Source organism: Meriones unguiculatus, chromosome 17, assembly GCF_030254825.1.
Source record: "Meriones unguiculatus strain TT.TT164.6M chromosome 17, Bangor_MerUng_6.1, whole genome shotgun sequence".
Lineage (NCBI taxonomy): Eukaryota > Metazoa > Chordata > Mammalia > Rodentia > Muridae > Meriones > Meriones unguiculatus.
This window is the reverse complement of record NC_083364.1, coordinates 5,543,660-5,561,468: the sequence shown is the minus strand read 5'-3', so window position 1 is coordinate 5,561,468 and position 17,809 is coordinate 5,543,660. Positions and strand designations below refer to the sequence as shown.

Below are 17,809 nucleotides of genomic sequence, written 5' to 3'. Positions count from 1 at the left end.
GCAGTGGCTACACAGAAATGGCATTTTGAAGAGCCAGTGGTACCTGTGGCCCTTTCCTAGACAAGGGGCTGTGTAAGTTGGAGAAAGGAGGAAAAGAGATTATGCTGATAATGCATACAGGCCTCATCCCAATACCTCCATTGGTGCTGGAGGAGAGGGTGAGTGGGCCTCGGGACCCAGAGTGCACATGAAATCCGTGTGTTCTCGATCTAACACAGAGCCATCGTGAAGAACATCCTGGGCTCGGCCCAGGAGCCTCAGGGGCTTCTCATCTACCGAGTCCCTTCTGCCAGACCACCAGACTTCCGATGACTTTGTCCCCCCTCTGATCTCTACTAACTCCGTTAATGACAAATCAAAAAAGCTCCCCCCCACCCCGTCTCCAAATAGTGAGGAGAGTGTGTGGCTCTGGGCAAAATTTCCTAGCAGAGAGCTGGAGAGCTCAGTATCCGTTCCCTCTTCACTCTGATCCTCTCAGGACCTTCATACTTGGAATTAAGTTAGACCCGCAGTGCAGCTTGGGTACCTACACCCACAAGCCAATCGGAAGCCAGAACCATGGACAGCAGCCAAGCCCTCTCCCCGCCCCCCTCCAAACACACACACTGGAGAGGCTTGGAGCAAGGTTTCCTGTGCTCCAGGGTAGGTGGCCCTTAGACAGCAAGCATTTTTCCCAAGCCTTCCCAAGAGGAGGCAGAGCACACCATCTGCCAGAGGACCAACAATAAGAAAGGCCTCTGGACCTGACTTTAACAATGTATGAAGGAATTCTTTAATTGCTCATGAATGGTTCATTTAAAAAGACACCATCATTCATATAGTACCCAGCCCCAGGCTTCAGGAGAAAGCGACCAAGCTTCAAGCTGACCCACATAGTATTCTCGGTGGTATCGGTGGTATCGGAGTTAACACCAGGACCTCATGCACAGCAGGCAAGCACTGTACCACTGACCCACACCCCCAGCCCTCGGACCCACGGTTCCCAAATCCTTTCTCTAATAAACATGAGCCATCCCATCCTTCTACCTTCCAGTAATACCACTCACTAGCTGGCCACGGCTGGATCAAACCTGTGACCCGAGCTGCCACAGAAATAGTTTCAGTCGGGATTAAAGACATAACACTGCAGGAAGAGGCTCCTTCCTTGTCGCTCTAAGTGAGTCCACACCATCTCTCTGGGGCACACAGTACCTGGGAAGGCCTGATCCAACGCAGACGTTCTCAGAACAGGCTACGTGGCTCCAGCCTTCTCCCAAATGCAGTTTTGGGGGTCAGAAGTGTTCTCGTCCCTACAACAACTGCTGCCCTGCACAGCGGCTGTTCTATTGCCCCTTTTGCTTCTGTATCTACTTTCTCACTCAAAATGCCAAAGCTCCGTGCCACTTCTGACAAAAACCACATTTTGGAATTTGCTTTGCTACCTACTATTTGAAATAAGTGGACCAGCAGCTAGTCCAGAACTTTTTATGCCAAGGTCAATTTTCTTTGGAGTAGCATTCAACCTGTCCCTCATTCATCCTCATTCCAAGTCTATGAGGTAGACAGGGTCTAAGTATTGTAACTCACAGGTGGCGAGTCCACCCCTGCGCAGCTGCCGCTGAGCACTGCCACCTAGCACCCATGTGAATTATTCACCAGCGGGTGAGTCCCTCCTCCAACTCCAAACGCACCGCTGCTCCTGGGCCGTGCGATCAGTGCGGAGGAGCCTCCCCACGCCCTGCAGCCCTTCAGAAAAGCCCCAGATGAGAAAGGAGTCTCCACGTGCATATAAATGATTCTTTATGCCCTTCCCCCATGCAATGGGGGTGGAGCAGGGGAAGTCCCCCCGCCCTCATGCAGGGAACGGGAGGTCAATGTTTACTAGTCTTATTGCCAGATGCCCTGTGGCCATGAGGTGGGGAATGGGAGTCTACAGCCCCTTGTGTCTGGCATTGGTCTCCCTTTACCAAGTCACCATGGTGGAGCCAGGGGACTGAAGGCCCTAAAGCTGAGGTAAAGATGGTTCTCTCCAGGAAGAAAAGCTGTTCTCCCCGCCTGCTTGCTGGCCATCCTCACGATGAGTATGAGGTGGTGTCAGTGGGAGCTGAAATGTCATCCAGGTGTCACTGCCCTGTGGGCAGTAGAGGCCAGACAATGTCTCCAGGCTTGAGGCTGTCCACAGAGATCCTCAGTGGTGTGGCCACTGTGCCCCAAACACCTTGTCTAGGCCGTACCTCCAGCAGCCAGGAGAGGTCATCTCTGGATGATGCACTGACTTAAGATCCCTGCTCCTGGAGTCCAGGTCACACTGTGGTAACTCTCATGACAACCTCTCGACCAGAATGAGAACTGGAACGGGCATCTGGTGGCCGTAGCTGTCCAAGGAGATGCAGGATTGTATACCCACAGCGCTGAGGCAAGAGCGTCCGCATGCGCTGGGCAGCTGGGGGCCGGCTGGGGGCCCCAGCAGGGGGGCTGGTCCGTGAGGTCCTGGGGGCTGGCTTCCCTGCCGTCCCTCCCCCCGAATCTCCTCCTATGTCCTTGGTCTTGTCATAATTCAGGACCTTCCACTGCTGATTCACTGCTTGCCAGCGCTTGAAGATGCGGTAGACAGAAGAGCCTTCATGAACGATAAGGCCTGAGCAAAGGGATAAGAAAACCAGGATGAGCCGGGCAGCCATGATGCACGTTTTTAATCCCAGCACTCAGGAGGCAGAGACAGGGTGATCTCTGAGTTCGAGGCCAACCTAGTGTACAGAGTGAGTTCCAGGACAGCCAGGGCTGCAAGATGAATTACTTTGGGGCCCACACATAGGTCACAGGTCTTTAGGCATTCGTTTCTACAGACTTGAGAAGACAGTCTGTAGAACTGGGCCCCAATCTAGCATTAACAGTCTCCAACGGCAGAATTATGAGCATGAAGCCGGGAAGATGCACACGGAAGTTAGGTGTGTGAGTAAAGGAAGATGCTGAGCAGGTTCGGGGAGAAAGAAGCATCCTCACCTATACAGACCACATCCATGAAGCCGTACATGCCATAGCAGATCTGGAAGAGCAGATCCTGGCGTTGCCACTTGGCTGACGGGCTGAGTGAGGACCAGATGAGCCAGGAGATGCTGGCAACGAGGAACAGTGAGCCCAGAACTATAGCAGCAATCTGGACCTTCTCGATGACAGTCAAGGAGATGGCCTGCCACTGTATAGGAGAAAGTGCTCCAAGAAGTCACAGAAAGGGACAGACAGTGGGGGAGAGGCGGCCCTAAAGAGAAGAGGCAGGAACATCTCCTGAAATGTCCCAGAAGGACTAAAGTCTGGCTTCTCCGTGCCCTGCTCTAGACTAAGGTGTGCACTAAGGAAAATGCTAAGCAGGTATGGAGGAGAAAGAAGTATCCACCTGTCCAGCTTATTCTACAAAGGCAGGATTGGACAGTGCTTTGAAACCCAAACACACAGGTTGGAACTCCAATCTTAACTCCATCACTTACTAGTTGAGTAATTACAGACACACTCTACATGTGTCTGTGCCCTCATTTCTAAAGACAGGCATAATGATCGTATCTAATAAGGTCATCATGAAGATTAAAAGAGTTATTATACAATAACATACGGAAAACACAGCATGTTCACTATCATCATTAACATTACTTTTTCCATATTGTTCTGAGTTCCTAGAACAGGGCCAGAACCTAGGTATCTTGGAATGTCATAATGTGGAGGAATGCTCCCTGCATCTCACCTGCAGTGGGTTCTTGGTGCTGATCGCCAGGACCTGGTACTTGAAGTAGCAGAGCTCACAGCTCCAGGAGCCCCTCTCACTGATCCAGCGGATTAGGCAGGGCTGGTGTGTGCAGCGCACTGAGCCGTCACAGCGGCAAGGGCTCAGGAGCTCCCCCTGGAGGAAGAGAGGGGAGGGCCCCTGTCAACCACCATCACCCGGACCCCTTCGGGGCACTCCTGAAGAGGAGAGCTCTTCCTCAGATCAGTCACACTACTCCACTTAAAAACTCGGGCTTTTTCATCCAAAGAAGGGCAAGAAGCTAAGGCTGAGAACAAAAGAAGCCAAGGGCTCAGAAAAACTTCTCCAACCAAAGGGGTTAAAGGTGGGGCGGGAGGGAAGCCCTCGGACCTGGAGGAAGAGGAGAGGCCAGGCTATGCGCCCTGTACCCACTCCACAGTACTTCCAGACTATAGATCTGGGGCCAGCTGGGACGTGGTTTCCATGCTAACATGGGGACACGTTCTAGGGGCAGGAGTGAGCTATGCTCCCCTTCAGTCAAGCAGTCATTTCTCCCCGCACAGGGATGCCCTGACACTATCCCGGGATAACTCTGCCTATAAAATTAAACAAAGAAGGCTCTTTAGAATGAAGTGGAAAGTTGCAAAGTGGGAGCAAAAAGTGCCTCACCAGGCGAAAGACTGAGCGGGGCAGGGTCCTGGCTAGCCCCTCCCCTCAAGGTGCGAGCAGATGTACTCTCCCTTCTGCCCACTGCCGAAAGAACAGGTTCCCTCAGCTAATGGCGACCCTATGGTGAGGGAAGCAGTGCTAAGAGCCGGTCACTGGGATCATGGGTGATGGAGATTCTGAGCCCTCCTAGCAGAAAGCCCTACCCATCTGGAAGCCCCTGACTACACCCCTCAGCCCCAGTCTTTGCCACACTCCAGGAGTCTCCAGCCAGGCCAACCTCACCCCACTCCCACTCGGGGTCCTGGGTCCCGCCCAGCTTCCCTAGGCCCCGCCCCTGCTCCGGGTCTCCGCGGACACCCCAGGTGCGCGCCCCCACCCCTCCCCGCCCAGCCAGATGCTCCGGCCTGACCTGCTCCGGGCCTTGGAAGCAGATCCTGCACTGGGGGGTTCGGAGCCCGCTGTCCAGGCTGCTGCTGAGCGACAGGGCGTCCAGCGCGCCTGGGGGCGGCGGCGGCGGAGCGGGCGGCGGCGGGGGTCCGGCCCGCGGTTCCTTGTCGCCGGCCAGGCCCCGGGCCCGCGGCTCCGACCCGTAGTACTCCTCCTCGTCGCCGTCGCCGTCCCGGGCAGAGCAGCCGGCAAAGGGCGCCCAGCCGCAGCCGCCTCCCCCGCCCCCCCGGGGCTGCGGCTCGGCTCGGGGCCGCCCCCCGCCCGTCAGCACCAGCAGCTTCAGCTCGTTCAGGAACATGCGGAGCCGAGACTTGAGCATCGTCCGGGCGCCGGGGGTCGGGGGGCGGCGAGCGAGGGGGGCTCCCGGGCGGCGGGGGAAGGGGCGAGGACAAGGCCGGGAGCGGGGCGCGCGCGGGAGCGCCGGGCCGGGCCGGGGTCTCCGCGGCCTGCAGGCGCCGTTCACCGCCGCCGCCGCCGGGGCTCCGGGGCTCGCGGGGCCGAGAGGGCCGTAAGCCCGGGGACGGCGACGGGGGCGGGCATGGCCCGGGCAGGGGCAGGGGCAGGGGCAGGGGGCGGGCGGGGGGCTCAGGGGGCCGCGCCCTGCGGGTCGGGGTCCGGCGCGGGCCGGGCGCCGGGGCTTAGGCGCCCCGGTCCTCCTGCGGCGGGGCCGCCCCCCATCGTCGTCCTCCCGGCCCCAGTCCCGCTCCGACTCCCGGATCCGGCTCGGCTCGGCCCGTGCGCTCGGCGGCGGCAAATGGCGGCTCCTTCCGGCGGCGGCGGCGGCGGAGACCCCCCCGGAGCGGCGGGCGGGCGGGGCGGGAGCCGGGGAGCCGGTGAGGGATGGAGGGAGGGGTGGGGCGGGGAAGGGGAGCGGAGGAGAAGGGGCCGCGGCTGCGCATCCCCGCCCTGCCCAGCACGAGCAGGTGTCCCCAGGGGCGGGGCGAGTGTGCGAGACGCGGGAGGGGGCGGGGGCGAGGGGAGGGGCCAAGAGGGGAGTGCGAGCCGGGGCGGCTTAGGTGTGTGCTGGGGTGGGGTGCGGACGGAAGGTGAGCGGCCAGGGGCTGCAGGTGCCCGAGGCGGAGGTGTACGCGAGGTGGGAGTGTGCGGGAAAGAGCGCTGCGAGGGCTTAGAGGTGTGCGGGAGGCGGATGGGCAATGGTGGACCCCGCTAACACAAAAGATCGCAGCGGGTGCTGGGTGCGGGACTGGGCTACGGCGGTGTGCAGGAGTGGAATCGAATTGTGTGAGAAGCTAGCGAGTGATTCTAACGTGTGACGGGGGTGAGTGAGCAGTAAGGGAACCAAAGGGATGGGCGTGTCTTTCTTGATTCCCTCCTGCCTTCAGCTCGCCTACTCTGAAGTAAATAACACACGTACGCGCTTAAATCTTTGTTCTACATTGACCCTAGTGTTATCACCCAGCCTACCGTTGTTTGTTTTGTTTGTTTTGTTTTTCTTTATATTTACACCCTTTCAGCCCCTTTGTGAAGCGGAGGGAAAAGGGATTCCTGGGGAGCCCACTGGGTCAAAGACACTGAGAAAAAATTAATTAGTAAAAGAGTAATTAACAGAGAAGGGAGGGAATGAGCAAGTCGAACTAGGGATAGACTGCCAAATTAAGACTCTTCAAAGTGTCAGCGACGACGGCAGTACTTCTGCAAAGCATGTAAGGGCTTTGGATGGACAAGTGAATGAAGCAGACAAAGACCACTGCTTCAGCAAGGAGCATGGAGCAAGCAGCGGTGCGCTTATAGGGAGGTAAGATGAAGCAGGAAGCGCCTGTGTTCGGAGTTTAATATGCTCACAGACAGCCTCTCAGAAAGCTAAGAAACCCAAACAGCCCTAGGAACGCAGCCAGTGAAACGCCCACCTCTCCAGCCCCTTAGCCAATTTAGGCCTGGATCGTTTTCTTTCTACTCTTGTCAGCAGGAAACGTTAGAGCAGCAGAAAGAGATCTGTCCCATGCACCTTTTATTTTGTAGTTGACGATGTTTTGATGTTTTATGTTAATCTTCAAGTCTATACATTAACATTCATATGTATATATGTATGTACATATTTTGTATGTATAATATATATGTATGTATAATATATATATATATTACCCCACCCCCATCTCAGACAAGGATTCATTGTATAGGCTTGGCTAGCCTGGAACTCTCTAAGGAGACCAGGCTGGCCTTGAACTCACAGAGACCCAACCTGTCCTTGCCTCTGCCTCCTAATGCCCTCCTGGGATTAAAGACAGGTGCCACCATGCCCCACCACGATCACATTCTTAACCAGAAAAATAAGAATAGAACTGACAATGGACTACAGCTCAAACCAGGGGACAAAATGGTTTTGGTCTGAGTGTGGTGACTCAGGTCTGGAATCCAAGAACTTGGACTTTGGAGAGTTTGAGGCCAGCCTGAGCTAAATGGCAAGACCCTGTCTCAAAAGAGAAAAGAAAATAGAAGGAGAGAAAGAAAGAAAAGGAGAAAAAGGAGTGTGGTGTGTGCTTCCAACCCTAGTTCTTGGGAACTGGGGAGTGTGGGAGCAAGCATTTGAGGCTAGCGACCTAGGTATCCATTTCAAGGCCAACCTGGAAATGAGACCTTGTTTATTAAAACAAAAGAAAACAAAAATACACACACACACACACAAAGACATCTGGAGTGGTTGCTTGTGTTTGTAAAAGCAGCATTTAGAGGCTAAGGCACAAGATTGCTACTAATCTAAAGCTAGCCTTAGCTGTACTGCCTCAAATATGATCTCAGAGCTTAATGCTTGGGAGTGTAGCAGTGACTGAGCCTCACCTTACTACATATAAAAGCACTGACTTGAATCCTCAACACCAAGAAATAATTTTTATAAAGCTCCAGATTTTAGACAGTTTCTCACAAAATGGTAAAATGGTCCTTTTTCCCCTTGTCCCTAAGTGGTGGGAAACAAGTTGAAGCCAACAAGACAACGAACATTAAACAAATCTACCTCTGTCTGTGCGCAGATTTCTGTGCGCAGAGACCATTTGGGAAACGCTGTTCAGGGAGAGTTAAATTCCAAGAAAGCTGGACTGGAAATGAAAAAGGATGTGATGGGGTCTGGAGAGATGGCTCAGCAGTTAAGAGCACTGGCTGTTCTGGACCTGAGTTCAATTCCCAGCACCCACATGGCAGCTCACAACTGTCTGTAATTCCAATTGCAGGAGATCTGATACATTCACACAGACAACAAGAAGGCAGACCAATGTAATAAAACAAAAGGAGTGTGACCCCGATGCAGAGGGGACACGAGTCTTGCTCCGGAAGTGTGGCGGTCTGAAGTGGTGTTGGTGATTGCCTTTGTACCCCTCACCCTTTTGTCACTTCATATATGTACAGTCGCATATGTGTAGCAGAATAATCTTCATGCACACTTAATAATATAGTAACTTGCCTATATTAGATACATTATCACCAAAGGGCGAGTGCTAGTGACACCAAAACAAAAACATCACATACCAACTGGAAGGAAGAAGCACTTAGTGAAATTTTGTTGAATGAATGAGTAAAACAAAGACACCAACACCCCATGGCGGTGGAGTGAAAATGTGACAGCAACCATCACTGGTACCAGGACCTCCCACTAGCACCCCGACCTCCCGCCCACGTAGAGACGCGTAGTGAGACTCAAGATGCGCTCAGGCTCGGCCTTGAGCGGAGAGTTGAGAGCTGGTTGGCCCGGTTGCCATGGCACCGCCTTGGACTCCACCCTCTGTCGCCCCCACACACCTCCTCGGCCGTCAGGGTCTGGCAGCCAGTCACGTGCCACACAACGTAACTACACCTCTGCGTCTCAGAGAAAAGTAGAGGGGTCACGTGGGATAGCAACAGGTCACGTGGGCGCCCAGCTCCCACGCCCCTTTCCCCTGCCACACCGCTCCCAATCAAAGCGGGCCCCCGCAGCCCACTGCGCATGGGTGGAGGTCACGTGCCCAGAACGTCCGCCTTTCGCCCCGCCCTCCCGGTTTCCGCGCGCCTGTCTGGCAGCTGGTCACATGGTGAGGGTGGGGGTGCGGGGGCCTCTCTAGCTCGCGGCCTGAGTCTATGGTCTGGCCCATAGCGTCCAGCTGCCCGGGACCGACCCCCGGTGTATGGCGCCGCAGGAACCGGCTCCCGGGCCCAGATAAAGGGCCACCTCCACAGCTCTTGGCCGGCCGTAAGGTGAGAGCAGCCCCTTGCAGGAATGGGGGGCCAGTCGTTGGGTGATTATGGAAGGGTGGCCCAGTGGCGGGAAGTGGGGCCTTTGTGGTCGCGGGCGAGGGTGTGATCTCAGAGAGCGGAGGGTAGAGTGTTCGATGCCAACCCTGTGCATCGTCTGATCTTCTTTGTGCCCAGTGCGATGGGCTCCGAAAGAAAAGGACGCATTCTTTTCCCTCCGGGACATCACGTGGCTGGAGGGCTTGCTGGTAGCCTTTGTTACCTGAGGCTCGGGCCCTGAAGTGCGGGGGGGGGGGGGGTGGAATGCTGGTGAGAGTGCTTGTGCGGTCTTGTGCAGGAGTTCCTTTGTTGCTGCTGGGTCGTCCCCTCCCAACTGTGAAGAGTTCGCTATTAGAAGTCTCTGTGATTGTAGGACATCGCCTGCCCCGAGAATGGCTACCTCTCGATATGAACCAGTGGCTGAAATTGGTGTCGGTGCCTATGGGACGGTGTACAAGGCCCGAGATCCCCACAGTGGCCACTTTGTGGCCCTCAAGAGTGTTAGAGTTCCTAACGGAGGAGGAGCCGGAGGGGGCCTTCCCGTCAGCACAGTTCGTGAGGTGGCCTTACTGAGAAGGCTGGAGGCCTTTGAGCATCCCAATGTCGTCCGGTGAGGAGGTTGGATTGGGAGTGGGGTGGAGGGTACAGTAGGACCTGCAAGGTGAGGAGCGGGACTGGAGAAAGACCGGAGGCCACGTTGGAACAAAGGAGATGACCAGCTGGTGATGGTCTGTTTCGCAGGCTGATGGATGTCTGTGCTACTTCCCGGACTGACCGAGACATCAAGGTCACCCTAGTGTTTGAGCACATAGACCAGGACCTGAGGACATACCTGGACAAAGCGCCCCCACCAGGCTTGCCAGTGGGCACCATCAAGGTGTGTGGGGTGGGTGGAGGAACTAGTTGGGATGTTTAGCATGATACATAGTTTCCAATGTTCTACGCTTTCTCCTTCAAAACCAGGATCTGATGCGGCAGTTTCTAAGCGGCCTGGATTTTCTTCACGCAAATTGCATTGTTCACCGAGACCTGAAGCCAGAGAACATTCTGGTGACAAGTAATGGGACAGTCAAGCTGGCTGACTTTGGCCTAGCCAGAATCTACAGCTACCAGATGGCTCTCACACCTGTGGTCAGTAGAAAGATGGCAGCCAAAACAGGCTGTGGCTGGGGAAGAGGACTCTGTTTCCCATAGCAGCCGAGGAGTCTTGTGCTTGGAGTTTTCATAGTTGACTCAGGAGGACCCTCCCTTGCTTCTCCTGCTCTCTTTTAGGTTGTCACTCTCTGGTACCGGGCTCCTGAAGTTCTTCTGCAGTCGACGTATGCAACGCCTGTGGACATGTGGAGCGTTGGCTGCATCTTTGCAGAGATGTTTCGTCGAAAGTATGCGACTAGAAATTTTTGTTTTTCAACGCAGGGTTTCTCTGTGTAGCCCTGGCTGTCCTGGACTCGCTCTGTAGACCAGGCTGACCCAGAACTCCAAGGTCCTCCTGCCTCTGCCTCCCAAGCGCTGGGATTAAAGGTGTGCGCCACCACTGCCTGCCTGGGAGCTGAGGCTCCTAAGTGGCTTTTGGTTGCACAGCTCTTTTGCTGCTATCTTATGATGCTAGAAGTTGAACTCAGAACACACAAGCACTGGGCAAATGCTCTGTACCACTAAACTACACGCCACGTCCCGTTCCTCCCATCCCTGTCTTTAACAGACCTGTCTGTTCTTGACCGTTCTTCTTTTGCGTATATGGTGTGAGACACCCAATGTAGGGTCTTGATGGGCATATCCCTGCCATCTAGCTGTAGTCCCAACCTTTCCTGTTCATACTGACCACTTTGCCTAGAACCAGAAAAGTTTGAGCCACTTAATAGTTACTCCCCTATTTTTAAAATAACATATACTTTGAATATTTTTTTCTTTCCTTAGGCCTCTCTTCTGTGGAAACTCTGAAGCTGACCAGTTGGGCAAAATCTTTGAGTAAGTATCCAGTGAGGATGTTTCTGCTGAGCTTTAGATAGCAGCTGGTTCTAGCCCTGGAAATGAGAACTGGAAAAGGACTGTCCTAACCACAGCTGTGCTGTCCCTACAGTCTCATTGGATTGCCTCCGGAGGATGACTGGCCTCGAGAAGTGTCTCTACCCCGAGGAGCCTTCTCCCCCAGAGGGCCTCGGCCAGTGCAGTCAGTGGTGCCAGAGATGGAGGAGGCTGGAGCGCAGCTGCTGCTGGTACTGGGGCCGGGACAGGGCTGGGGAGAGGGCTCTGTGGTACAGCTCTTTTACATAAGTGTGAGAGCCTGAGTTCAAAACCCAAAAGTTACAGAATCCCTGTGTGGCAGTGAGCTGCTTCAGTGCCACTCTTACTGCAAGATGGGAGGTTTTCCCTGGCAAACACAGTTCTGACAAGAACTATATACACCTCTCAAACAAGGTGGGAGGCAAGGGCTGACAGCCCAGACTGCGCTGACCTGTGTGCACTGACGTGTGCCTCCACATTTTCACACATGAGCATGCGCGTACAGATTTGTTAAGGGCCCGGACCACCATGGCACCAAGATCTGGTTAGCGGACAGGCTCTGGATTTTACTGCTATTGCAAGTGGCCAGCCAGAGGAGGAGAAAGGCTATCAGCCATACTGCAGTGGGCGCCAGCCTCTTCAGCTGTTTTCTGACCTTTGCCTCTCCCCATAGGAAATGCTGACTTTTAACCCACATAAGCGAATCTCTGCCTTCCGAGCCCTGCAGCACTCTTACCTACACAAGGAAGAAAGTGACCAAGAGTGAGAAGAGCAGCTGCCTTTTTCCGCTTCTGGACACTTGAATGGAGAGGACCTCGCTGAAAAGGCAACCTCTGCCTTCCTCTGAGGCTGTGGAGACTCCCCCAGTTTTTTACAGAGAATATTTTAAGCCTTAAATGACATTCCCCACACCTCCTTATGAGGCTTACCCTCTTGCCCCTCAACTTCTCTACACTAAAGGGTGGGTGTATCTTGTCTTCTTCCCTGATTTATACTGGGACCCTTTTTTATACAGGAAAACAAAACAAGACAAAAGAATGTGCTTTTTTTTTTCTTCTTTAATTTTTTTTTTCTGATTGGCTTTGAGAAACCACAATGAAGAAAGTTCCCTGCAAGGCCCTAGGCAGGTAGTCCAGCTTTTTGGCCGACAAGCTTAGAAACGGTCTTTCAAGTCCTTTCTTTGAAGATTTGGTTAAAATGGCCTTAGTTCTGACTGGGACAGCTCATGTGCACCAACCCTTGCCTAGCCTGTGTGGGCCCTAGGTTACAGCTCTGGCCCGCCCCGGGCTTGCTGGTTTCCCTTTGATACTGTTCTGATTTTGTCCTTGGACCCAAAGGTGTTGAGGGGAGGGAAAGTAGTCATGAAAGGCTTCTAGGAGCGTACTAGATCCTCAGAGAGACAGCACTTCATCTGTTTTAAGGAGTGAGGCAAGGGGGCCTTTAAAAACGGAAAAACGTGGGGATTGGGGCGACCACTCTAGGTTTCTGAGGATTTAGGGGGAGACACAGGAAGAGCAGAGCCATCAGATGGATCCAGAGACTTGCTGAGTGTGGTGACACACACCTGTGATCCCAGCACTGAAGGCTGAGGCGAAAGGATCCAGAAGTCAAGGTTATCCTTGGCTGTGTAGCAAGCTGGAAACCAGCCTGGGCTGCAGAGACCCTACCTGGGGGTTCAAAGGTCTCATAGAAAGGCACTGGGGTTGGCTCGAGGGTCTTTTTGATTCCGGAATCTCATTGCTAGCCAAACACCAAGGATCTACAGGAAAGGGAGAGAAGACGAGTTATGTTTGAGAATCTTGGGGTTTAAGGCTCATGGGTGTGCATGACGGGTTGGGAATCTGTACCTCTGTGAAGCTAAAGAAGAGCCCAACACCACCTAGGATTTTCAGGGCTTTGTCTGAATGTTTGAGGAACTTCTCTCCACACATCTGGCATGCAGAGCTCCTGGTCCTGCACATCTGGGGACAGAATATATATATCCAGAATGCAAAGCTGCTGACCTGCCACATCAAACAGCTGCAGTGGATGTCCCAGAGGTCATGTTTGAACAGTTCTAGCCTGGAGCTCCCCCCCCCCCCCCCCCGTGGCTAAATGCCTGCAGACTAGGCTGCCTGTCTGGGTGTGGCCCTCACCGAGGCCCTCCGGGCTGGGCTCCCCTTCCCTCAACTTACTGCGCTGCAGGAAGTCTCCTCTCGCACATGCAGGGCGGTGCGGTTGAACAAGCCGCAGCAGTCAAAGTTTCTCTCAAATTCATGCCGGGTGCTGTTGCTCATGACCCACCAGGAAGCACTGATGACATCTGCCTGGGGCAGGTCGGCAGAGGAACGTTAGTCTCCCCACTCAGTTCACAACCATCCCAGAGAAACAGGACGGCAGGTCACAGTTGTAATGTCCTGACTACATCATGGGGAATTAACCAGGTGCGTCAGGAAGCACATGCCTCTGGAAGTGAAAGGGTCAGGCTGAGAGGCTTAAAGGGGAAAGCAAGTACATCTGTGAAAGGGTATCCCCTTACCTGTTTGTTTCTGTTAATAGCCAGACATGAGCAAGAGATTCCAAACTGGACAATGAAGACCAAACCAAGGATGATCATGTACTGAGAAGAAGTTATGGCAAAAAAAGATCTGGTTTCCATTTAGAATAGCTCACCCAGGGAGACAGGCAGGTAGATACCTGTGAAGGCCAGCCTAGTGTGCGTTCCTGGCTAGCCAGGACTGCATAGCATGATCCTGTTTTTTGTTTTTAAAATCTCACCCAGGGTAATTGTAACTGCAATGTGGCAGGCAAGGGGGCAGAGTTCAAGGCCCTTCTCTGTTCACAAAACAGCAGTTTTATCCAGTTGAGAACAAAAACATCGGCTTCAGTGGATTACAGAATAAGAACAAAGAGACATGTCTGAGGTCCCTGCCCAGGGGCCCCAGTCACTTAGTCAGGATACAAAGAAGAGCAGCACTTGGTGGTGGCTCGCGGCGCCCACAAGGCCTGCCACTGCAATGAGGAGAAGGAAGACACCCACAGCAATGACTCCTCCGATAATGTGAATGCTGGACACCAGACCCAGGCCCTTGCCCCAGGCAGCCACGCCAATGAGCAATAAGCCCACAAGCTGCAAGAAACAGAAACGAGAGTACACGTTAAAGAATTCAGCCTGGTCCGGTGGCTCACACCTGTAATCCCCGCAACCGCAGCACAGCAAAGTTCCAGCTAGCCTGTGCTAGCTAGTAACGAGACCCTGTCATAGCCAAGAATTTTTACCTTGCGGCACAGCCAAAGGCTATTACAACGGGACTAAACAGGTTAGCCGTTTGAGGTGTGCTGTCAGTACTACTCGTGCCTAGGCGCTCTCCGCAAGTAACTGGGAATACCCGGGATGGAGTCGGGCAAGCGCAGTAGCCTCTCAAGGTACAAACGGAACCCTTAGCATCCCTATTTTGGGAAGAAGCTGGAGCCTAAGTGAAGACTGGGGCTACAGGCCCTCAGGCTTCGATCTACCCCGCCCCACCACCAAAAGAGCCCCCTCATCACCGGAAGTCTTTCTCTTCCACGGAAGTCACCAAGAATTCCCTCCTCGCCGGAAGTTTTTGAGACGCTTTCCAGAACCCCCAGTACACCCCTCTCCCCACCGGAAGTCCCCCAGAAACTCTCCCCTTCTTTACGCCCCGGAGCTTTCCTCATCTCCAAAATCTCACCATATAAACCACGTTGAGAGCGCACAGCGCATTCTTGGAACAGGCAAATCCGCCGCAAACCATCTCCTCAGTTCTGGGGACCCAAATGGTCCCAAGGACTTGAGGGGAAGGTTTTAGGGACCGTCTTGTAGAACTCCAACAGCTTCTACCACTTTAAATCCAAGCCAGCCAAACCAATACTCTGCGCCTGCACGGTCCCACCCCTGCCCCTGGATTGGCGAAACTCGGGTCTAATCCAGGACGTCCAGGACTTCAATGCCAATCAATCTGCATTACGTCACCAGCCCGCCTCCCGGTCCTTCCCTCAGGTTTTCATTGGACGAAACTTAAAAAAAAAAAAGACTGAGGGTTTCTACAGTTTCTTAGGGACCAGAACCTAAACTTCAAAAGCGTAGATTCCCGAGTACCGAGTTGCGAGACTGAACCCGAAGAGAAATTCAGAGGACACAAGTGAAGAGAAAACAGGGACTTGTAGAGGGAGGAAGTGGCTCCGCCCCTCCAAGGATAACCTTTCTCCTCCCTTTTCCCGTGTTTCAGGATGATCTCATGATGATGCCATCATTGTGTTATAGTGCGTCATGCTTACCCAATGAACTATGTTGCCCAGCTAGGGAGGATCCAAGTCAGGCATGGCAACAGCCGGCAAATCCTCAGGCACTTGGTAAACGTGTCTACTAGTCCGTATGTTCTGTTCCACATTCCTCCCTCTGCAGTGTGGACATGCCAGAAATCCAAGTGGAAACAGTGACTTGAGGCTGGGGCATTCCTATTTGTGAAAAACCACAGGTGTAGACACTGGTGTGCTCTGCGTCTTTAGAACACACGTATGGGTGATCCAGGGCTGCCACAAGATGACACCAAGTAAGGAATTTTAAATTCATTTCAAAAATGGATTTATTTTTATATGCATTTGGTGTCTTGTTTTGTTTTTGCACATATGTCTGTGTGAGGGTGTCAGATCCCTGAAACTGGAATTACAGACGGGTGTGAGATGGATCAGAATTGAACCCAGGTCCTCTGGAAGGGCAGCCAATGCTCTTAACCACTGAGCCATCTCTCAAACCCCAAGTCTCCACACTTTTGCTCCAGAAGGGGGAATAGTGAGTGGCTGGTCAATAACCTTATTGCATAAGCATTGGACATAGTGCCCTATGGGAGTGAGAAAGGTCACAACCCTTCTCTTCCTGGACAAAGAAGCAGCATTGGTGGGAATGGAACCAGAAAAATGCCCCCTCAACTCCACACAGTGATTTGAGCCTGTATGTGCTCACATCCTGTGACTGCCTGCAGTCTAGCCTCACCGCTGGGGTCAAGCTGTAAGTATGGGCCAGGCACACAAACCCTCTGCACCTCCTTCTTCATCTGTAGAAGAGGGGTGGATGACAATGAGCCTACTCTTCCAACCTCTGGGTTGTCCTGAGGACTGCATGAGTGAGAATGTCTAAAATGCTTCCATCAGTACCTAGCATCACTGTCACTGCTCTTTAGTCCATTTTTATGGAGTCCAGTAAATAATCCAAATGCAACCCCTTTATCTCCAAATATAAAAATGTTCACATACTCATCCATCATAAATCATCCTCAAGATGATATACTCGAGAGCCTGGAAAGTTGGCATCAAGGTTAAGAGAACTTGCATTCAGTTTCCGGCACCCACGTGGTGGTTCATAATCATCCATTGCTCCAGTTCCAGGGTATATGACAACCTCTTACCTAGGCCCCATACATACATATATCATACACACACACACACACACACATATATATATATGCGAAACACTCACACACATAAAATAAAATTTTAAATAAAATAAATAATGGCCAGCTGGTGGTGGAGGCACACACCTTCAGTCTCACCACTGAGGAGGCAGTGGCAGGTGGATCTCGAGTTCAAGGCCAGCCTGGTCTGCCGAGAAAGTTCCAGGACAGCCAGGGCTGCACAGAGAAACTCTGTCTCAAAATAAAATAAATAATAAAATAAAATAAATAAATCTTCTAGATAGTTTTTTTTTTTCCCAAAGAAGCTATACATAAGAAACAACTTGGACTGGGTGTGCTAGCGCATGCCTTTAGTCCCAGCACTGGGGAGGCAGAGGCAGGTGGACTCTGAGTTTGAGGCCAGCCTGGTGTACACAGTGAGTTCCAGGACAGTTAGGGCTACTCAGAGAAACCCTGTCTTGAAGGAAGGAAGGGAGGGAGGGACGGAGGGAGGGATGGAGGATCATTTATCTCTCCAGACAGGTTCAATCCTTGAAACAAAATAACTAGGAGATGGCTCAGTGGCCAAAGTGCCTGCTGTGCACATGTGAGGATCAGAGTTTGGATCCCAGAGTGTACATGAAAGCCAGGCAGGTGTGCCTGCTGCCTGAAATTCTCTGGTGCCCTGGAGGTGGAAACAGGAGGTTCTGGGCTTGCTGAGAGACCCTGCCTCAATAAACAAATTGGAGAGCAATCAAAAAAGAGGAGCCATGCCAGCCATGGACTAACCCACACAGAGGCACACACACACGTGCACCACACACATCCTGTGGAGGAACTGTAGTTTTAACTATCCTGTCAGTTTAGAACCATTGGGGAAGAGGGTCTCAATGAAGGATTTTGTCTATATTGGGCGAGCTTGTCTTAATTAATTGATGTGGAGAAAACCAGTCCACTGTGAGTGGCCTCATTCCCTAGGCAGAAGTCAAGAACTGTGTAAGAGTGGAGACAGAGAGCTGAACACAAGCGAACAGGTGAGCCTGTATACATTCAGTTCTCTCTGCTCTTGGTTATGGGCGCCCTGTGACCGACTAGCTGTTTGAAGTTCCAGACTTGACTTCTCCACAGCAATGGACGATCAGCTGAAATAAACCCTTCTTGAGTAAGTTACTTTCTGCAGTGGAGACATAAAACCAGAACCTGTGGACACCATACACACACACACACACACACACACACACACACACATGCCAAATAATAATGATAATTGCGTCAAACAACCCATTCCCTATGACCCCCAACTTGCTTTTATCTCATTTTCTCCTTCAGCTCCTCATTTGTCTTCTATTTCAGGTCATGAATCAAG

The 17,809-nt window shown here is 52.8% G+C and overlaps 3 protein-coding genes across 6 annotated transcripts; 1 reads left to right on the top strand and 2 right to left on the bottom strand.

Moving 5' to 3' along the window:
- Positions 1-748: 748 nt before the first annotated feature.
- Positions 749-5,759, bottom strand: Marchf9 (membrane associated ring-CH-type finger 9). The gene is made up of 4 exons (XM_021658191.2): positions 4,794-5,759; positions 3,716-3,871; positions 2,983-3,175; positions 749-2,617 (listed from the first exon to the last, which is right to left on the bottom strand). The coding sequence occupies exons 1-4, from the start codon at positions 5,148-5,150 to the stop codon at positions 2,283-2,285; spliced, it is 1,041 nt and encodes a 346-aa protein (XP_021513866.1). The 5' UTR covers positions 5,151-5,759; the 3' UTR covers positions 749-2,282.
- A 3,049-nt stretch (positions 5,760-8,808) lies between these two features.
- On the top strand, positions 8,809-12,115 carry Cdk4 (cyclin dependent kinase 4). Of its 2 annotated transcripts, none has more exons than XM_060370974.1 (8): positions 8,809-9,013; positions 9,348-9,659; positions 9,791-9,926; positions 10,013-10,180; positions 10,322-10,431; positions 10,967-11,017; positions 11,130-11,265; positions 11,727-12,115. In XM_060370974.1, exons 2-8 carry the CDS (start codon positions 9,442-9,444, stop codon positions 11,817-11,819), a joined length of 912 nt encoding a protein of 303 aa, XP_060226957.1. In that variant the 5' UTR covers positions 8,809-9,013; positions 9,348-9,441; the 3' UTR covers positions 11,820-12,115. The 2 variants fall into 2 exon arrangements, with proteins under 2 accessions (XP_060226957.1, XP_021513249.1); XM_021657574.2 differs by having other exon boundaries at positions 8,810-9,013; positions 9,423-9,659.
- A 249-nt stretch (positions 12,116-12,364) lies between these two features.
- Tspan31 (tetraspanin 31) lies at positions 12,365-14,953 on the bottom strand. 3 transcript variants are annotated; one of them, XM_021657586.2, is made up of 6 exons: positions 14,746-14,947; positions 13,995-14,162; positions 13,572-13,652; positions 13,228-13,359; positions 12,901-13,014; positions 12,365-12,812 (listed from the first exon to the last, which is right to left on the bottom strand). In XM_021657586.2, exons 1-6 carry the CDS (start codon positions 14,806-14,808, stop codon positions 12,738-12,740), a joined length of 633 nt encoding a protein of 210 aa, XP_021513261.1. In that variant the 5' UTR covers positions 14,809-14,947; the 3' UTR covers positions 12,365-12,737. The 3 variants fall into 3 exon arrangements, with proteins under 3 accessions (XP_021513261.1, XP_060226958.1, XP_021513269.1); XM_060370975.1 differs by lacking the exon at positions 14,746-14,947 and adding an exon at positions 14,312-14,557; XM_021657594.2 differs by lacking the exon at positions 12,901-13,014 and having other exon boundaries at positions 14,746-14,953.
- Between the last annotated feature and the right edge of the window lie 2,856 nt (positions 14,954-17,809).

What these genes read in the sequence shown, in the direction of transcription:
- Tspan31 (XM_021657586.2), bottom strand. Translation starts at nt 14,808, where the DNA reads ATGGTTTGCGGCGGATTTGCCTGTTCCAAGAATGCGCTGTGCGCTCTC. An exon ending in CTCTCAACGTGGTTTATATG is followed by an intron (nt 14,163 to 14,745) that starts GTGAGATTTTGG and finishes TGTTTCTTGCAG; the next exon opens with CTTGTGGGCTTATTGCTCAT. An exon ending in TCTTCTTTAGCTTCACAGAG is followed by an intron (nt 12,813 to 12,900) that starts GTACAGATTCCC and finishes CCTTTCCTGTAG; the next exon opens with ATCCTTGGTGTTTGGCTAGC.
- Cdk4 (XM_060370974.1), top strand. Translation starts at nt 9,442, where the DNA reads ATGGCTACCTCTCGATATGAACCAGTGGCTGAAATTGGTGTCGGTGCC. An exon ending in CAGTTGGGCAAAATCTTTGA is followed by an intron (nt 11,018 to 11,129) that starts GTAAGTATCCAG and finishes CTGTCCCTACAG; the next exon opens with TCTCATTGGATTGCCTCCGG. An exon ending in CTGGAGCGCAGCTGCTGCTG is followed by an intron (nt 11,266 to 11,726) that starts GTACTGGGGCCG and finishes CTCTCCCCATAG; the next exon opens with GAAATGCTGACTTTTAACCC.
- Marchf9 (XM_021658191.2), bottom strand. Translation starts at nt 5,150, where the DNA reads ATGCTCAAGTCTCGGCTCCGCATGTTCCTGAACGAGCTGAAGCTGCTG. An exon ending in GCACCAAGAACCCACTGCAG is followed by an intron (nt 3,176 to 3,715) that starts GTGAGATGCAGG and finishes TCTCCTATACAG; the next exon opens with TGGCAGGCCATCTCCTTGAC. An exon ending in CATGGATGTGGTCTGTATAG is followed by an intron (nt 2,618 to 2,982) that starts GTGAGGATGCTT and finishes CCCTTTGCTCAG; the next exon opens with GCCTTATCGTTCATGAAGGC.